The 19,862-nt window shown below is 36.5% G+C and overlaps 1 protein-coding gene across 4 annotated transcripts; it reads right to left on the minus strand.

Moving 5' to 3' along the window:
• Positions 1-426: 426 nt before the first annotated feature.
• nln (neurolysin (metallopeptidase M3 family)) lies at positions 427-18,890 on the minus strand. Of its 4 annotated transcripts, none has more exons than XM_048174921.1 (14): positions 18,833-18,890; positions 17,966-18,222; positions 17,720-17,868; positions 16,123-16,227; positions 15,263-15,365; positions 14,461-14,621; positions 14,130-14,265; positions 12,404-12,496; positions 11,953-12,319; positions 10,148-10,349; positions 9,832-10,018; positions 2,094-2,222; positions 1,326-1,462; positions 427-699 (listed from the first exon to the last, which is right to left on the minus strand). In XM_048174921.1, the coding sequence occupies exons 2-14, from the start codon at positions 18,192-18,194 to the stop codon at positions 544-546; spliced, it is 2,154 nt and encodes a 717-aa protein (XP_048030878.1). In that variant the 5' UTR covers positions 18,195-18,222; positions 18,833-18,890; the 3' UTR covers positions 427-543. The 4 variants fall into 4 exon arrangements, with proteins under 4 accessions (XP_048030878.1, XP_048030860.1, XP_048030870.1 ...); XM_048174903.1 differs by having other exon boundaries at positions 18,735-18,882; XM_048174913.1 differs by having other exon boundaries at positions 18,743-18,872.
• Positions 18,891-19,862: the final 972 nt, after the last annotated feature.

Here is a 19,862-nt window from a genome sequence, read left to right on the forward strand (position 1 = left end):
TGTCACTTTAAATCGTCAATGACGGGGGTCTTCGACTTTTCAGGCCAGTGAACCTTTGTGGATACGGCATAAAGTACTGCATAAAATGAGGCATTACAAGTCTGGTTTATAATAACATGCGTGCAGCACCATAATAATGTATTTACATCCTTATTTACATAATGTTATGATGCTTATATTGCAAATCCATTCAAATGTTCATCATGGAAATAAAGATTTACTTTTTGCACTTTACACTTTAATTTCACTTAACTTAATGGCTATTTATCTCCTTAACTTTAGCTTTGAAGTTAACTTAATATTGTATTTTATTAGTGTATATTTGTTTTTCCACTAAAAAAAAAAAAAATTAATAGAGACTGCACAGTCATTGAAGACTTGTGTAATTGATTACTAATGAAGCAAAACACCTGGAAGAAATACAACTTGAAATGTATAAATAACATTTTATTCTGTATATCACTATAATTAAGACTAAGGATACATGTGTCATTGGATCTATATATTCAGAAAAGTTGGTTTGCTGTAGTTCACAGCCCAATGTCAATGAGAGTTTTGTTCTGTATTTGTTTGGACGAGTCCTTTACACCGAAAAAATGCATCCTGACATGGTTCACGACCCAGGAACGTTTTCAGCATGTCCATGCCATCCACTGAACCTCCCGTTTCCAGAACCACACGCCTGTATTCCCGGCCCACCTGCACGTCAAAACACACACATACACATCTGTTTATCAAAAGACGGCAAACTGAAACATAATCATAACATATGATTATGTGATGTTGTCACTGATACACTGCAATTTCCAATATCATTTTACTTGTCCAATCTGAATTATAACAATGAAACAAGCAATGTCTGTAAAGCTGCTGAAACGACACATATTGTGAAAGCGCTACATAAATAATCTTGCTCCAAATGCATTGCAGACCTATCCTTCAACAGTACTATGACTAACTATGACACACTCACTCATTTGCACAACAATTGTATGAACAATTTTAGCTAATACTATTCATGAGGTATCTATTATTATAAATAATATTTATCTATTCTTGGAAGATAATCACACTACAGCAGTTTCACATAATGATCATGTGTGTCAGTCTTGATAAGAGGCTGCTACATGCCCTAAATGGAAATATGAATGTGGAAATGCTGGTAAATAAGTCATGTGGTAACTATCATCTGCTATTATGACTCAGTTCTCAATGACGGTTCTCTATTAAAATGTACTTTGCCACGATGAGACAATCGAAACATGAATCGCATGTTTTCTCAATTCACTCTCAACAATGGAAAGCTAAAATAACAAGACTGAAACCTTTGGATTCAAGATCCCCTCTTTTTTGAAGCGACTGAAGAAGATGTCCATGGAGTAGACTTCACTCCACAGGTAGCTGTAGTACTGACCGTCATATCCTCCGGCTAAGTGACTGAAACTAGCCGTCATGTTTGTGCCTGCAGAGAACATGTAGAAATAAACATGAAATTAACGCTTAACCCTCATGCGCTGGTTACAGCCTGTATGGTCCGGGTCAAATTGACCCTAAATGGATTCAATACAATTCCCCAAAAATCACACTATGAAAAAAACAAACAAACATACAATCATGTACACATAATTAACTTTTAATATCAATACTTTTCACACATTACAAAGAATAATTATCTGAAATTATAATTTATAAAAATCTTTTTAACCACTATTTTTAAGACCGCCCCTCCCCGCACAGAACACATGAGACTCTGTGTTTGCTGAGTAATACAATTTAAATCAAAGCAAGAGGGTCATCGCCATGTCTTTAGCCATATCAAACGCAACACTAAAACACGTCTGTTTATCACAAGTTTATGTTGAAAAAGAAAGGAAAAGCAGCGTAGTGAAATGCAAAAACGTGTTCTGTGTGAACAAAGAGAACTAAGTGTTCCATATGCAGATGAGCTGTTGCGATTAGCTAAGCTCTTTGCATGTGAAATGAGTGTTCACACCAAGCTGCTGATCACTGAATAGTCACTGATGTGTTAATGTGCTCATAGATGAGGTGTCATAAGTGTGTTGAGACTCATTGCCTGTGTATGTGTTTATGACCTGGTGTGGCTGGGATTCCCAGGATGTCTTTGCTGTGCTTGGCAAACTCGGCGGCAGTATCTGCTCTGTCTTTAGTGTGGAGAGTTTGGTCAGCTTTACTGAGAACAATCTGCCTGAGGTTCATCAGACCTGCGGACAGAGACAGTTTGAAAATGACAAATTGACGTATATTTGAAAACCATTATTTTTGTGCGTTTACCACTTTACCACAAATACTGTATGTAGGCTATAGAAGATATTTAAAGTAACAGGAAAAGCTGTCAGATCAGAATAATGTTTCAGTAGTAAACTGTTACAGTTTTTTTCAGTTGCTAACAAGCATTGTTCAATACCGAAACCACATTTTCAAAACTCTTCACACAGTCTGCATTACCAGCATGAATGTTGGCCGAACAGTTAGGGTGCGTTCACACTTGTAGTTCGGTTCGTTTGGTTCATTTGGTCCGGACCAAAGAAGAAAAAAAAAAAAAACATTTAGTCCTGGTCCGGTTAGCGTTCAGATTGGCAATTTTATCACCGAACCAAAAGATACCGAACCTAATGGCATAGCGATACATTCACAACGTGATTGGTCGGATTTTATGATGTATTGCTTATTTTGAGACGGAACTTACCGAACATCCAAAACAAGGCTGTGTGCTGAGGTAAATGCGCTCGTTGTGTGTGTGTAGCCTGCATGTGATGGTATTTTGGCCAGCTGGAAACTCGTGAAGAGTTTATAAAATGTGTAAAGTAGTCAAAACAGCGGCGGGAATCCATCCGTCACACACACAAAAAAATCTGCTGCGTCGACGCGCGTCTGATGCCTGTGATGGTAAAACTCACGACTATGACAAGAAAAACCGACATGCGTGAGGATTCTGTCCTGTTTAGGGTCTCTTCTTCCTGTTTTTGGTTCGGTTACATGTCTTTGGTCCGTGCTGCGTTCATATATCATTCGAACCGCACCAGAGTTCGTTTGGAAGCGGACCGAGACCCATCTTTTCAGCGGTCTCGGTCCACTTGTTTGGTGCGCACCAAGGTTCGGATGGCAGCGTTCACATATGTTCAAATGAACCGCACTAACCGAGTAATCGCACCAGGGTTCGTTTTAATCGAACCAAACATGACAAGTGTGAACGCACCCTTAATCTCACCTACAAAACTCACTCAGACCAACATAACACTGGCAACAATTCTCATTCAGAAAACACACATTTCATTCACAACACACTGACCTAAAAAACACTAACAGGAAGCATTACATAATTGATGAACTTTTCTTTTTTAAAGTTTCAATGATTTTCCACATAAATCAGTTCGTCATATAGAATACTGTAACACAATTTCACTTTATTGAAAGCATTTGTAACACGAATGAATCAGAAATTAATCAAAATTTCATTTTTTGTATGAATATAGCACTTGAAAATTATAACCAAAATGTGAAAAAAGAGGGAAAATTATCATAGCAGGGCTGCAATGATAATAAAAAAAGAATAAATAAAATACATTCTACACATTACTGTAACAACATGTGTAGTTGTTCATTATAATAAATTACAGTGATGGTTCTAGTCTGCTCTCTCTCTCTCTCTTGCATTGGAGTGGGTGGAATTTCAACTAAAATTGCAATTAGCTTGTAATGATTTTTTTTTTTTAATTTTTGGCTATAAAATTGAGAATATTTTAAAATAATTACTGCATGCTTGGAATTTGCCATCATTCTGTTTTGAATGTGTTTTTAATCATTTTGAATGCAGTGTGTTAGCATTAGAAAAATGTGCTGAAAATACATAGTATTTTGCATGTTGTGGAGTACGAATGGGAAAAGAGTTCCTGAATTTTGAAAAGTGTGGTCACTAGGGGTGTGACGAGATTTCTCGTCGAGGCAAAAAGTAGTCTCGTGATGTTGCCATGACAGAGTATTAGAATGATTAGGAAAGAATATGCCACTGCTACATTTACATTACGCCTCCACTGTCCTTTTGCTTTGTATTTAAATAAAAAAAAAACATTTAATTAAGTTGGATAACGGTCGCCGCCGCTCTATATTTAAAGAGTACGCGCGATCGCTGAAAGTGAAAGTAAACGCGCGCGCGCATTCAAACGCGATTTCAATACCCCGCAGTTTGAAAGCAGCTCCCTGATGAATGCATACTGTATATCTCTCAATATGAAAACTACTTTAGGCTGGGCAGTGTAGTTGTAACCATCTCTTAGCTCTGTATCAAAGAAAAAGTTGGTCTTATTTGCACTTTGAATATTGAGAGAGTGCGATTATGGTTTCAACTTGTAAAGTGTTACCGTAAAAATGAATAACAGTTTTCTCTTAATCTTATTAATCACAAACAGTAAGGTTTCATTTGTTGACATTAGTTAATGCACTGTGAACTATCATGAACTAACAATGAATGACTATTTTTATTAACTAACATAAACAAAGATGAATAAATACTGTAGCACATATATTGCTCATTGTTAATTGATGTTGGTTAATATGTTAATGTTAATAAATGAGACCTTACTGTAAAGTGTTACCATTTTTATTAATGTTCAGGAGTTCAATGTAAAGGAGTTCAGTTAGGAGGTCAAAAGTTGTAGAAGCTCATAAATCATGTACAGTAAGGTCTGAAGAGACTGAAAGAGAAGTCAGTCTGAAGAGAAGTCAGTCAGTTGAGTTAGTGGCAAAACCTTTTACAGTACTTGAGTACTGTTGTCTTTTACTGCATATGATAATTCATACTCAGAAAGTAGAACTGAATGACATTCATTATAAGATGATTAGTGAAAACATTTCAAATACACCTGCAGAATATTTTTTCTAGTCATGTATTTCGCCATTGAGGATTTCTTAAAAATAGTGTGTAAAAATCTTGTCTTGTCTCGTCTTGTGAGCTCAATCTCGAGTCTCGTCTCGTGAGATACCCGTCTCGTCACACCCCTAGTGGTCACTGAATGCATTTTGTCTGAAAGCAATGAAAAATGGTTCACAGTTTGGTCTGCATTGACTTCTGTTTTGCTGACTATGTGAAGAGTTTTGAAAATGTGGTTTCGGTATTGAACAATGCTTGTTAGCAACTGAAAAAAACTGTAATAGTTTAAATGTTTTTAAACAAAGCGTCAGGTTACAATTACTAATCAAATGCAAGGATGACCTAATATGTCAGTAACCAATAAATATTTTATAATATGGCCAATAACTAAGACACGAATAGCACTCTGATCTTTAATCGGTACTTTGTTTTTTAAAAACAGTGTTTAGACTAATCCCATTGTATTAATCCAAAATCAACATAAAGAAAACATATTTTAAATTAAGAAAATCCTATTTTTAAGACCACTACAATATTTTTGTGATATTTTAGTGACAACTAAGCAGATTTATCCCCAAATTCCCATTACTTTAATAAGTCAAATCAAGTCATCTTCATTTATATGGTGCTTTTTACAATACAGAAAGCAGCTTCACAGTGATAATTGAAAAATTAATGGACAGAGATTGTTTTGGCTTTACAGCAGCTCTAGGAAAAAATTATTATCGAGCTAAATAAGTGTTTGATTGAATCACTTCAGTTGTAAAAATCATTAATTATTAACTTACATGACAACTTTTTAATTGAAAACTGAAGACTTTAAATGCGTTCTTGCTGTTTATTTATGTGCTTAGCCTGCAGGTATGCGCATTTGAATGTGTATGTGCGCAGACGCTTAGACTTTCTTTACAAAGTGGCATCGCCAAATTACTTGTCTGGTCCACATAATACAGAATTATAAAAAAGTAGTATCTGTTGTACTACCTTTTATTCTTATTTAAATAAAATAGAAGATAAAACATAATAAAATATAAAAATAAAATAAATAAAAAAGCATTACATAGTGAATCTAATGAGAATCACCATTGAGAATGAGAATTAAAAAATCTTTGTGTTCCTATCTTAATGTTCCTATAGGCTTCATTTAGGCTACTTCATGCAAAATATAATTTTATGTTTATTTTTGTTAGGCCTATAATTTTAGGTCTATATATGTTACGTTCCTCTGAATAATCTTCCCTCAAAATAAGTTCAAACTAGGGGTGTGCGATATTGACAAAAAAGATCTCGATATTTTCTGGGATTTTGTTGATAACGATGATCAGATGATATTCTGCTGAGTGTGTTATTGTGCTGCTTCCTTGGCAGGTTTAGGACTGCTGTCTACAGTTTTTGTCATTCTTCATATTTTGTGGTGGTTTGCAGCAGTAACAAAATATACAATTTCCGACAAGTTTAAATAGATTTTTACCTTTTATCTCCATTTTTACCTTTATAAGGGTATTTTTTCTTACCCAATTAAATGTAGCCTATACATCAATTATTACGTCAAATTTAATCAATAAATTCAATTGGCATAATATGACACTATAGGGCTGTTACAGATCAAATGAAATCAGTATCAACAAAATCCATCCTTGCAATGCAGAGGAAACACAGAAAGTGTATCTGAAGTGGCATTCAGATGCATTTACACAGACGGTTAAATGCAGTTCTGAGATGACAAATGCATATAACCTGCAGTTACAAAAGCATAATGTTTTGATGTTTTAAAAATAAAACACTGGCGATATATGAAATGATTGTAAAATTGAAAAGATACTTTGCTTTGGTATTCTTTTCACATCTAAGGTGTACATTTTCAAAACTCTTAGTACAAAAACCCAAACTGATCACACTTGTAACACAGCTAGTCATTGTTTCAAAACTTGATCTCATGCTTTCATTCTAGCTATTTTCATTTCACATAATCACTGTTTCAAAACACAAGAACATTGTGATATGTAATGAGAACATTTGGTTTAATCACCGAAACACAACAGTATGATCTTCTTTCAGTTTAGTACTTTTAACAATCAGTTCATTCAATAGCAAACAATGCAAGACACATGTTTCAAATCATCCTTGTTGCTGAAATAATTACAGTTACATAATGCCACATTAGAAAATACACTTACATTACCTAAATTACATAACTGGCATAAAATCCATAATGTTTGTAATAGTATCTATTCAGTGTGTTATCAAAAGGTGTGAAATGGCCATGAGGTTTTGTGTGAGGAGAGAGTTTGCTGCCAATACAGTAAATGTTCTCACTGTACCATATGACTGAATCTATACTGTAGTTGATCTTTAGAGATGAAGGGTGAGTTACAGTAATGTGTCAGTCTCTACCATGGTAATCTGTTTACAGTGCCACATAACATACATATTGTAATGTAAAATGCTGCTCTTCTTCTGATGTATATCTGATCAATCTGATGTTATAAAGTCATTGACCGTTTCCCTGTTTTCCCTTGTACTCCTTCCTGCTCTGCAAATACCTCTGTCACACATAAACACATCACACACACACACACACACACACACACACACACACACACACACACACACACACACACACACGTTTTATGTGGACATTCCATAGATGTAATGGTTTTTATACTTTACAAAATGTATATTTTATCCCCTACCCCTAACCTACCCATCACAGAAAACTTTCTGATATTTTAGATTTTCAAAAAAGATGTCTGTATGATTTATAAGCCTTTTGACTCATGGGGAGCAAAAAAATGTCCCCACAAGGTCAGAATATACTGGTATTACTATTCTTGAGGGGACATTTGGTTCCCATAACGTAGGGAATGCCATGACAACACACACACTTTGAACATAGTGGTTAGAATCTAAGATAAATAACTTATAATGTAAAATAAAAATTAATTACTTATGATTATCCGTATCGGAAATTTCAAACAAAGTAGAAACTATATCTATACAATCTGTATCTACAGAAATCACCAAATGATCCATTGATTAACCATTAAGATCATTTGGATTAAATAATAGACAAATGTATTAAACTGAACGAAAAGAGATGCAAATGAAAAGTTTGATAGTAATTGCATTATGAAAGGCAGTTACTGTGAATGAAACATTTATATAGGTGAAACACTTATTTTGCGTAGTGAAAAGGATACTTTGTGATTTTGTGTATTGTACTAACACAATTGAAAACATGCTGAAATGTTTGGAAAAAAGTGCACTTTTGATGATCTGTTGTGATATTAGTACTAAGAGTTTTGAAAATTTACCAATTACTTGTTAAAACTGCACCAAAGCAATTAAAAAAAAAACTGTAAATATGAAACTAAAGCCAACAGTAGGTGGCAGCAAGGCATTGTTAATGAGCGATTCATTGAGTCATTAATTCAACCGATTCATTCAAGTAGACTGATTCATTCAACACCGCTGTGTGTCGCTCAGAGTCGCAAAAAAATTCTGCCGTGGATTTTTTTGGAACTATTTCCGTTGTTGAAATAGAGCAAAACAGGCAATATTGTGTCTAAAATGTAAATCACTTATTCGTTTATTAAAGGTGCCCTAGAATTAAAAATTGAATTTATCTTGGCATAGTTAAATAACAAGAGTTCAGTACATGAAAATGACATACAGTGAGTCTCAAACACCATTGCTTCCTCCTTCTTATATAAATCTCATTTGTTTAAAAGACCTCTGAAGAACAGGCGAATCTCAACATAACACTGACTGTTACATAAGAGTCGGGATCATTAATATGTACGCCCCCAATATTTGCATATGCCAGCTCATGATCAAGGCATTAGACAAGAGCAGCCAGTATTAACATCTGGATCTGTGCACAGCTGAATCATCAGACTAGGTAAGCAAGCAAGGACAACAGCAAAAAATGGCAGATGGAGCGATAATAACTGACATGATCCATGATATCATGATATTTTTAGTGATATTTGAAAATTGTCTTTCTAAATGTTTCGTTAGCATGTTGCTAATGTACTGTTAAATGTGGTTAAAGTTACCATCGTTTCTTACTGTATTCACGGAGACAAGACTGTCGTTATTTTCATTTTTAAACACTTGCAGTCTGTATAATGCATAAACACAACTTCATTCTTTATAAATCTCTCCAACAGTGTGTAATGTTAGCTTTAGCCCGTTAGCCACGGAGCACAGCCTCAAACTCATTCAGAATCAAATGTAAACATCCAAATAAATACCATACTTATGCGATTAGACATGCTGCATGACGAACACTTTGTAGAGATCCATTTTGAGGGTTATATTAGCTGTGTGAACTTTGTTTATGCTGTTTAAGGCAAGTGCGAGCTCCATGGGTGGAGAGCGTGAGCATTTAAAGGGGCCGCAGTCTAAATCGCCTCATATTTAATGATGCCCCAAAATAGGCAGTTAAAAAAATTAATAAAAAAAATCTATGGGGTATTTTGGGCTGAAACTTCACAGACACATTCAGGGGACACCTTAGACTTATATTACATCTTTTTAAAAATACGTTCTACGGCACCTTTAAACTGTTGTATAAAATCAATACTGCATTTGCAATCAAGCAAATATTTGAGAAAAAACGGCACTCTTTGTCTGATTGCTTACTCATACAAGGGTATTTTTACTGCATTTTAATAGAGTAAATCATGCAGCGGGAGCATGCACTCTAAATGCACTTGTGCAGTAGTCTAACCTAAACCGAAAAGGCTACTGTATGCACTCTCTAGGCGCGTTTTTGTTCTGTTTTTGCAAAGTGAGGGACATACTCGATAATGTCAGATTGCACATCGTTAAACAATATTATCGTAGATGATATTGCACACCCCTAGTTCAAACATATGTTTTCAAACATACAGATGTTGATTATAAAGATGTAGTGTGAATGTGGGGTCAAATCTGACCTGTGTTGGCCACTCTAGATGCAATGAGTTTATCCAGCAGACCATCTGGGATCGGGCTGCCATCTTTGTAGTGGCGGGACATCCTCCTGAGAGGCTCCTTCTCCCAAACCCAGTTCTCTAGCATTTGAGATGGCACCTCCACAAAATCAGTCTCCACCTGTGTCCCACTGAACTCTGCATAGTGGGTCTGGGACATGCAAGTTGCCACAGAAAATCACATTTGGTACCACCAGTAATATTTCTTTTGATTTGAGATTTTCATTCAGTGTAGTCTCAGGCCTTTGGACCCTCTTTATGTTTGAGAATACTGACGTACCCTGGAGCAGAGCTCATGCATGACATGTCCAAACTCATGGAAGAAGGTCTCCACCTCATGGTGCTGCAGTAAGGAAGGCCAGTTGCTTGTGGGTTTTGTGAAGTTGGCCACCATGGCGGCCACAGGCATCCTACGATTCCCATCAGGCCCAAGACATCCTGGCTGGAGCCCAAAGCATGCAGCATGGCCATACTTACCCTCCCTGAAGAGTAAAACAGACCAATAAATCTGGATCAAGACTATTTCAGGTTGTTACTTCACTGGCCAGTTCCTTAGAAGGTCATGAAGTATTAATCAGATCTCAACTATTTTTAGTATTATTTATGCAGGTTTTCTGCAGATTTAAACAGGCTAAATGTAAGACTTTTTAAGACCATTATGAATGCAATTTAAGACTTTTCATTCATAACGCTCCGAATCTTCCTGAAGCAGTGTTTTGAAATCAGCCATCACTAAATAAGTTGTTATTTTGTTTTTTTTGGCGCTCCAAAAATATTCTCATCACTTTATAATATTAATATTGAACCACTGTACTCACATGAACCGATTTAAGTTATGTTTTTAGTACCTTTATGGATCTTGAGAGAGGAAGTGTCATTGCTTCCTATGGAGGTCTCACGGAGCCATCGGATTTCAACAAAAATATCGTAATTTGCGTTCCGAAGATGAACAAAGGTCTTACGGGTGTGGAACGACATGAGGGTCAGTAATAAATGACAGAATTTTCATTTTTGGGTGAACTAACCCTTTAAGGAGGCACCATTGTTGCACCAAGTGTATATGCTGCTTGTCTGCGCAAACAATCATGGAAGCGAAGTGTCCTTCCGTTGTACCCTTCAAAATCCTTCAGTCTGAATGGCCCTTTGAGGTGCCTGTCTCCTTGCCTTGCCTGTGTTTTTGACCCTGGACTCACGAAGATCAGCTGTGACTTGACTGGATTCACAAAGATCAGCATTGATTTGACTTGGCTCACGACGATCCAGTCAAGTCACAGCTGATCTTCGTGAGTCCAGGGTCAAGGAACAAGGAACAAGGAACATGGAGACAAGGTTGAAACAAAGGCTAAACAATACTCAGCCAAGTGTGTGTGAAGGAGTGCAGCTTCTAAAGGCCAGAACACACCAAGCTGATGCCGACGAACTAGTGGCAACGAAAGCAGACTGCGGGGTTTGCTCACGTCGGCAGCGTCTGTGTCCAAAGTTGCCCTGACACACTAAACTGACGCTAAACAGCCGACAGCCAAGCAGCACGTCAGTTCTGCACCTGCGTGAGATGAAATGCCTTTCCGAAACAGCAGGCGACAGTAGCAGAACAGCCAATCAGAATGATCAGATGGCCCGACGGACCGACGAGCTCCAACGCCGATTTAGCATGTCGAATCGGCCGAAAAAAGGCTGACGAGGACCAACTTCAGCCGACGGTGCGGAACACACTGAGAAAACTTAAGTCGGTTGATGAAGAAAAACTGCCCGACGGCCGACCGTCGGCTTGGTGTGTTCCTGCCTTAAAAGGAACCTGATGGGAAACAGGTGTGAGTGTGATCAGTGCCTAGCTGAGGGATTGTGGGAAATGTAGTCCAGAGTGAAGTGACTGTTGGTTGCACCACTTGACTTTGGTGGACCAGCATAGCTATTCTTTTTTCCAGCACAACTAAGTTGATAAAGCTGATTGTTTCTGCTAAAGCTTGTTGACCAAGGAAAACCAATTAGACAATCCAAATCATAACACATGCTGGCAACTTCAGCTCAGAAAAAAGAAAAAGAAAAAAAAAGAAACACTTTTAGTAAATGACTAGAATGGTTTACCTGGGATGCAAGTCCAAGTAAAACTGTCCAATCTCATCTCCAGTCACAGAGTCCAGTACCGAGTACAGTTTGACGCTATCATGCCACACATGGGTGTTCTCCACCTGCTGGAACGTCAGACCCAACAGATCCTGATATATATTTAGCAGGCCCTCAGTCACCACCTCCAGAGGGAAGTACTCGATCAGTTTGTCCTTATCCACCGCAAACTTCACTTGTTCCACCTGGTTCATGTAGTAGGGCATGTCCCATGCGTGCAGCTGTCCGTCAAAGGCCAAGCCCCGCCTCTCACAGTCAGCGTGTTTGAGTGACAACAGGTACTGCCGCTCCTGCTCGCCCACTGGTCTCAACCTCTTATACAACTCATCTATTGAGTACCAAAAACATTTTGGTTATATAACACTCATTTAGACATGTGGAAAACTGTTCAGAGCTTAAACACTACAAGCACCTGCCAAAACATCTCCGACCTGCCGAAGCAATGATCTATGACACTCCTGAAGGTGCCCTGTGATATCTGGCACCAAAACATTAGCAGCAGCCCCTGCACATTGTGAGGTGAAGTGACTGCAGTTAGGACTTTATGTACCAAAACATCCCACAAATGCTTTGGATTGGATTGAGATATGGGGTATTTGGAAGCCAGGGCAACACCCAGAACTCAAGTTACTCAATCCATTCCTGAACAGTGTGTTCTGGGTGACAGGATGCATTATCCTGCTGAAAGCTGCCATAGCCTTTTCTGTCACGTCTCACACGTTGACTATGACAACCGACTGATATAGCTCAGAGCTTTACACACGCAGTTGATACAAAATAATCACCATGATTTGCTTCGCTTGTGTTGTGAGTGGTCATAATGTTTGACCACTTTCTATTCATCAAAAAAATGGAAATAAGAAAAATGTATCATAGTTTCCACAACAATATTAAGCAGCACAACTGTTTCAACATTGATAATAATGAGAAATGTTTCTTGAGCATCAAATCAGCATATTAAAATGATTTCTGAAGGATCATGTGACACTGAAGACTGGAGTAATGATGCCTAAAATTCAGCTTTGATTAAAGGAATAAATTACATATTAAAATATATTCAAACAGTAAACAGTTAGGTTACACTTTATTTTAAGTGTCTGTGTTAATTATACATTTAAAAACAGTAATATTAACTAACTACATCATGTACTTAGTATTGGGGTTAGGATTAAGGTTTGTTTTAGGGTTAGTTGCATGTAATTATGCATAATTTACTAAGTAACTACGTGTAATGTGTAACAAGGACATATGTTAAATATAGTGTTATTTTAAATTGTAATGATATTTAAAAATATTACTGTTTTTACTGTATTTTTGATCAAATAAATGCAGCCTTTGGTGAGCAGTAGAGACTTCTTTAAAAAATATAAAAAAATAATCTTAGAATCTTATATATCTGCAATGTAATGATATTAAAACATCCTGAACGTTGCATACATTTTAATATTTCTTTATGCGTTCAAATGTTGCAGATAGGTGCTCTTATTTGATTATAGTTATTTTCAAATATTTTTGACTGAATAATGTGTAAAATAATTTACTGATTAACCAATATTGTGGTTACACTTTATTTTAGGTGTCCTTGTTACAGTGTAATTGTACATTTAAGTACCAAGTAATATTAATTAACTACAAGTACTTACTACATAATTAGGGTTAGTTTGGTTTAGGTGCTTGTAATTATGCATAATTTACTGTTATTACTATAGTAAGTACTATGTAACAGCGACACTAAAAAGTGTTACCAGTATTTTTACTCAAAATTCACTAAACAAATTCAAAACAATATTTTTGTAAATTTTAGAAATAAAGGAAACCACTTGTCAGATTCCTATATATAAAATTTGTTTTCTATCGATTAATATTGTCCATTTAATTTAATATACTATCTATCATTTTATGATTATAAAATAAATAGTCATAAACTACAGCAAATCACAAGCAAAAAACTACAAGAGGAGTCTATGCTACACCACAGACACACGACAACATAATAAAACTGTCATGTCACTTTAACAACTGAACATGAGGACAAGGGTCACCAAACTGCCTGTCACTCCAGACTTAACCTGTGCATGCCTGAATGTAGGTGCTGATCCTTCACAGAATAAACTGGATAAAAAGACAAGAAAACATACCAAGAAATCGTGCCACGTTCTCTGAATTTTTGGCCATGGTCATTTCCAGCACGTAATTGGCATGGCTGCTGAAGCCCAGTAGTTTAGCTAGCCTTGCCCGCAACTCAATCAGCTGTTCAAGAATAGCAGTGTTCACCTGTAAACATTGAAAAAATGTTAATACTGCATAACAAGGACATGACTTTTAGGATTAATTTCTATGACTTGACAAGGCTGAAAAACCTTTCAAATTCCCTGATTTTTCCCCTGAAAAACAATTTATTCATTCCAGTTGTGCTGGAAGCCTAACTGAACCCAAAGTCTCATTAAAGGACATACGAGTTGAACGTACATCCTTGCACCTGCTGTGAAAGGCCATCTCCATTTTCCTCCTGGTTTCGGGAACATGACATCTTTTCATCAGGGGGAAGTAGTGGGGATACGCAAGGGTGACTATATACCGCCCATCTTCTGTTTTCTCCAGACCATTCACGTAGCTTTCCACAAGACCCACTTGAGAAAGGAAGGAGGAAAAGTGTGTCCAAGATGAATTCACAAAAGGGGCTTTTGCACCAGGTAGTTATAGGAACTCAGTAATGGGAACTAGCCACAGGACGGTCCCTCGCGAACTCAATATTCACATAGGGCCATTTTCCTAGTTGCATTCGCACCGGCAGTAAGAACTCTGAAGTGACGCAAGCCAGCAGACAGCGATGTCATTTAATCACGGCATTCAACAACATCAGCAACTCTGTAGCGTAAAGGTTAAGAAGTGCCTGGACTTCGGCGTCAGTCCATCTATCACTGTTTTCCATGTTCCTGGAGTTTGTGGAGTAAGTATATGTAAACTATGTGTTTACACGGCTTTTTAAAAATGGCGGGTGCCAGTGTTTCGTATGGCATGCGTATGGCCTATCAACGTATTCTTACGTCACTGGTAGTTCCTATTGTGCTGGTTTAGATCCTACTCTGAAGTAGGAGCTAATTTAGTCCCCTCAAAAGGTGTTCCTATAACCAAAATCGTTCCCAGGCCCTGCGGTATAAACACACCAAAAAGCGTGTACTTCCTTCAATAGTTATAGGAACTATGAAAACGTTCCTCCAGTGCGAAAGCCCCTTAAAACAGCTGTTATACTGCAGATAAACATGCTTACCAAGCTCTTCTTGCGAGAACAACAGCACTGTATTTTCTTCATTCAAATTTTGGTTGAAATCTATGGAAAGTTCACTTATTTGCTTAGAGATTGACTTGACTTCCTGAGAAAAAACACATAGAAAGACAAATAAAAATAACTAGATTTTTACATTGTCCAGTGAAGATTTTCTGCTTGCTCAATCAGACCCAAAGTCCAAATTTCTCCTTGCCTCGCCAATGCTTTCATGTTTTCACTGACCCCAACACAAAATTATAAATTATAATTTTTTATTAATTTAAATGTATTAATTTATATATAAAGATAATTTATAATGATTTAACATTTGTATTTCTCAATTTTGACAAATATAAATGTATTTTATTCAATGCTAAGTGTTTTTTAAAATAACTCAAATGTATTAATTTATATGTACATTTATAATTTTAATGGTTAATTTTTATATGAATAATTTCACATTTAGTTATTAAACTTAAAATTAGAATTTAGAATGATTTTACATTTATTACTTAATATTTTCGAATTATTTAAAAAAAGATTATTATTATATACGTTTTTCGCACATATAAATTTTTCAATGCTAAGTTTTCTTTTTTGCAATAATAGCTAAAATGTATACAGTTCAAATCCCCATGACTATGACACCAGCACTGTTTTCTAACCAAAATGTAAGTGCATTGAAGGAGAAATTTTATTTTATATATGTTAGCAGCAGATGGTGTGTGTGTCATTTTTATAGCAGAACAAGTTACACACCAAAGTGTAATAGTGAGGTTTATTTCAAATTTGTTCAAATCACTAAAAAGTAAATATTCTCAAGTATGACCAATAGTAATAGAGACACACCAAACCAAACCTACTTCTTGTATATCCTTAGACAAGTGCAATCCATTCCGTTTCCCTAATTTTATCAGTCGTCCCAGGAATCTCTCAGACTCAGGCAGTAAATCACTGGATTGTTTTTCCTATAAAGATAAAGAGGGAAATGCTGAGACTGTGCGTCAGTGAATGCCTGAAGTTATGTTTACTGCTGCGGATCTGACACCAAGCCAGACTGACATGGGCCCGACACCGTACTAGCGTCACATGATTTCCTGTGAATGGAATCTTCCACAGGGTCAATGAGGACTCCATATAGGCCTTCAGAAGAAATAGTGGAATCACTTCATTAAAGCTCAATTAAATGTAAATGCCCTGGAGTGAGGACAGCCTCGTTACATGATTGTTATTGGAGTAAAATGGCGCAAACTGGTGTCACTGCTCACTCCAAAAGAGATTCCCACTCAAATAATCATTTGAATTTGAGAAATCCGCAATATGAAACTGTTTTGGACAAAGCCTCAATGAGCTCGGCCAACACTGCCAAATGCCTCATTTTATGGGTCACCCCTATGAAACTGGACCTGGCTGCCAACTTGCCAGATGTCGTTTTAGTACCCAGAGATTAAGTTCTCCATTGATGAGTGATGACAGAGGTCATTCATTCAAGAAAACTGCCCAATAAACTGTAATAAACAGGTGGTAACAATATTAATAAATAAAGTTTAACATTGAAAATACTGATTTAAATCAACTTATTAAATAAAGTAAACTACTAATCAGTGTGTTCCAAACCCATTTTTCATCTTTGAAACACAAATAAAGATATTCTGATGAAATCTCAGAGATTACACCAAAACTTTGAAAAGTTCATAAAGACATTGTAAAAGTAATCCATATGAATAGATTTAAACCTAAACTGCATCCAAAATCACATACTGTTCAGTAGGTTGGTATGAAATTTGGCTTGAAACTTTGCAACCGTTAAAAAGGTACGTTCACATATAAACATTGATCCACACCCATACATAGAGCATTCAGGTTTGGTAAATGGAGACTGAAATGTGCTAGCTTGACATGCAAAAACAAGGAAGCTAATGTAAAAGTCTCACTGTAAGTCTGGCCTGAGCTGCCATTGACCATATGGATTACTCTTATGATTTATGAACTTTTTGACGCTTTTCATTTTTGACAAATAGACTTTCAGTGGAGGGACAGAAATCTCTCAGGTTTCATTAAAATATCTTCAATTGTGTTTTTAAAATGAGTGGGTTTGGATTAGAGCGACATGAGGATGAGTAAATAATGACAGAATGTTTGGGCGAACTATCCCTTTAAGAATCATCTGGGGACTGTTTGCATGAGTACTGCATATTTAGACATTATAGTCATTTGATATAGACATTTTTGTATAATAAATAGTGGAGGTATTTGGATGGAGGGCTAGTGGTTAGTGCACATGCTCTGACACATTAAGCTGTGGCAATCATACGGGTGATGTGAATTCGAACCCAGCTCATTTTTCCTGTACTCTGTCCATTAATAAAATGAAATAAAATGGATGAGCACACAAAAGCATAATTATTCAGGAACTACACTGGAATTATCAGAATACAACATCACACTGTAGTGTGGTACCTGCAGGACTATAAGTCTCTGAAACACATCCGCCCTCATGCTCACTTCCACATCGAAAACAGATAGGCATTTATCAGCCTCTGTGCTCGCCAATCTGACCTCTTTACATGGAGAGACATACTGGGGGAAGTCCAACATATGACGTGAAGCTGAAACAGAGAAAAGAAAAGTGAATATGACAGCACAAAGACGCAGATGAAAGAACTTCACGTTAACACAACACGAATGCAATCATTCGACACTTACCGGCATAATCTGCTTTTGCATTTGCAATGACTTGCAGAGTATTCTCAAAGCACACCTTCTCAATGTCCACCGACCCCACTGAGTCATAGGCTTGCTTTATCCGCTGGATCAGTCTCTGTGTCCGATGTCGGATCTCTTCTGGGGTCAGATCCCATCGCAGGTTGTTGTTCTTGTCAGCTGTGCTGGAGCAGCTGTGGGTGGATATGACTGATGCATTTTGAAGTGTCATCTTGAGCTTTGAGCTGGATGTAATGACTCTGCGTTAAATTAAAGAAAGAGCCAGTATTAATTCACTTTATTTCTTTCAGTATAAAAGAATGAGCCAGTGCCCACTGAGCAAGCCTGCATGCATTGCATTGGCACTTGTATGCAAATTCTTGTAACTTTAGAAAAAGAAAAGCTACACATTACTGTGCATAATACTGACAGAAGAGAAACTGTGTGCTGTGTAGGGTCGCATGCTGTGAATGTTTTCCGTACTAACGATGGACACACTTTCACATGTCTGTCAAAATAGAGAATGCGAACCTGATCTGCTTGCGCTACACTTATACTACTTCACATATGCCAGTTTCATTGCCTAGTTCTGAGAGAAGTCAATGAGATAACCTGACTAAAACCAGATAACGTTACTAAAGCTTTGTAAGGTAAGTCCGAGCATTTATAGCCTATCTATGTGAGCCCAGTCACATTCAAGCATTCGGTTAGTAGTACCGATGGCAACAACATATACAGCATAAAGTGTGTTAAATAACACAATTCACAATACCTTCTTACCGCTCGTGCCACCACAGAAATGCCGAAGATAAACATGGCATGCCTATAATTTCAAACGTGCAACGTGCAAGAATGGGATGCGACTCCTACCGTCACACTCGACTGTTACAAACCAATACTAGTACTACTACGATGAAGGCTTGGTATTTGAATATTAATTACGTAACCCGACGTTCGCCCGGCAAGGCATTCTGATTGGTAGACGTTGGGAGCTAGTCAGCTGGCGAACTAATGAATGTGGTGAAACATTGACTTATGAATATTCAACAGGTAACAGAGACTGACATGTGTTTTTTTTTAACTTAATTTGTGTTACGTACATTACATGAACAACAACTAGGAAAGAAAAGCATGTTAACAGCATGTAAGCGCAATTTTATGTGGAATTCATTTTCTTCGTGGCTCGAATTTTTTGAATTCCTGTATTCAAAATTGACAGTGTTAGGTAAGCTACTCTAAAAAAAATAAGCTAATTAATTACTATGTCGGTACTAATTACATTTCTGTCTGTGTAATAATTAGAAATTAGATTACTGTACTAATTACTCTCTCTAAAAAGTATTGAATTACTTAAAAATTTCTAAATCCCGGTTGAACACTACAAGGACATGATACTGCTCTTTTAATTCTTTCAAATAAACAATATACAGTTAAATAAATTATTCTTGAACTGTCCAAAATATTTAAAGGGAGAACTTTACATTAAAAACATATATTTTATCATTAGCCGTTATTTTGTTTTATAGAATTGTTCTATAGGAGATACACTATTTAATGCAGTTACATCAGAAGTAAATTACAGAAAAATTAAGAGTAATCCCTTACTTTACTTTTTCAAGGGAAAGGTAATTAAATTACAGTAATTAATTACTTAGTAATGCATTACACCCAACACTGAAAATAGAAATAGACTAAATGAATTATAAAAATGAAAATAGACATAAAAATGACATAGATGTGTAAAATATTAAAAGTTCATATATAATATATTTCAATGTAATATTACGAGTTAATAATTCAAATCGAGTCAGATAAGACCTCTGATGTGCAAAAGTATTATAACTAAATGAAATTAAATAATGGACACACACACACACACACACACACACACACACACATA

This window comes from Megalobrama amblycephala, linkage group LG2 (assembly GCF_018812025.1).
Source record: "Megalobrama amblycephala isolate DHTTF-2021 linkage group LG2, ASM1881202v1, whole genome shotgun sequence".
In the NCBI taxonomy this organism is placed as follows: Eukaryota; Metazoa; Chordata; class Actinopteri; order Cypriniformes; family Xenocyprididae; genus Megalobrama; species Megalobrama amblycephala.

What these genes read in the sequence shown, in the direction of transcription:
- nln (XM_048174903.1), bottom strand. Translation starts at nt 18,778, where the DNA reads ATGTTTATCTTCGGCATTTCTGTGGTGGCACGAGCGGTAAGAAG. An exon ending in TGCAAAAGCAGATTATGCCG is followed by an intron (nt 17,869 to 17,965) that starts GTAAGTGTCGAA and finishes TCTCTGTTTCAG; the next exon opens with CTTCACGTCATATGTTGGAC. An exon ending in GGTCGGAGATGTTTTGGCAG is followed by an intron (nt 12,320 to 12,403) that starts GTGCTTGTAGTG and finishes GGTACTCAATAG; the next exon opens with ATGAGTTGTATAAGAGGTTG.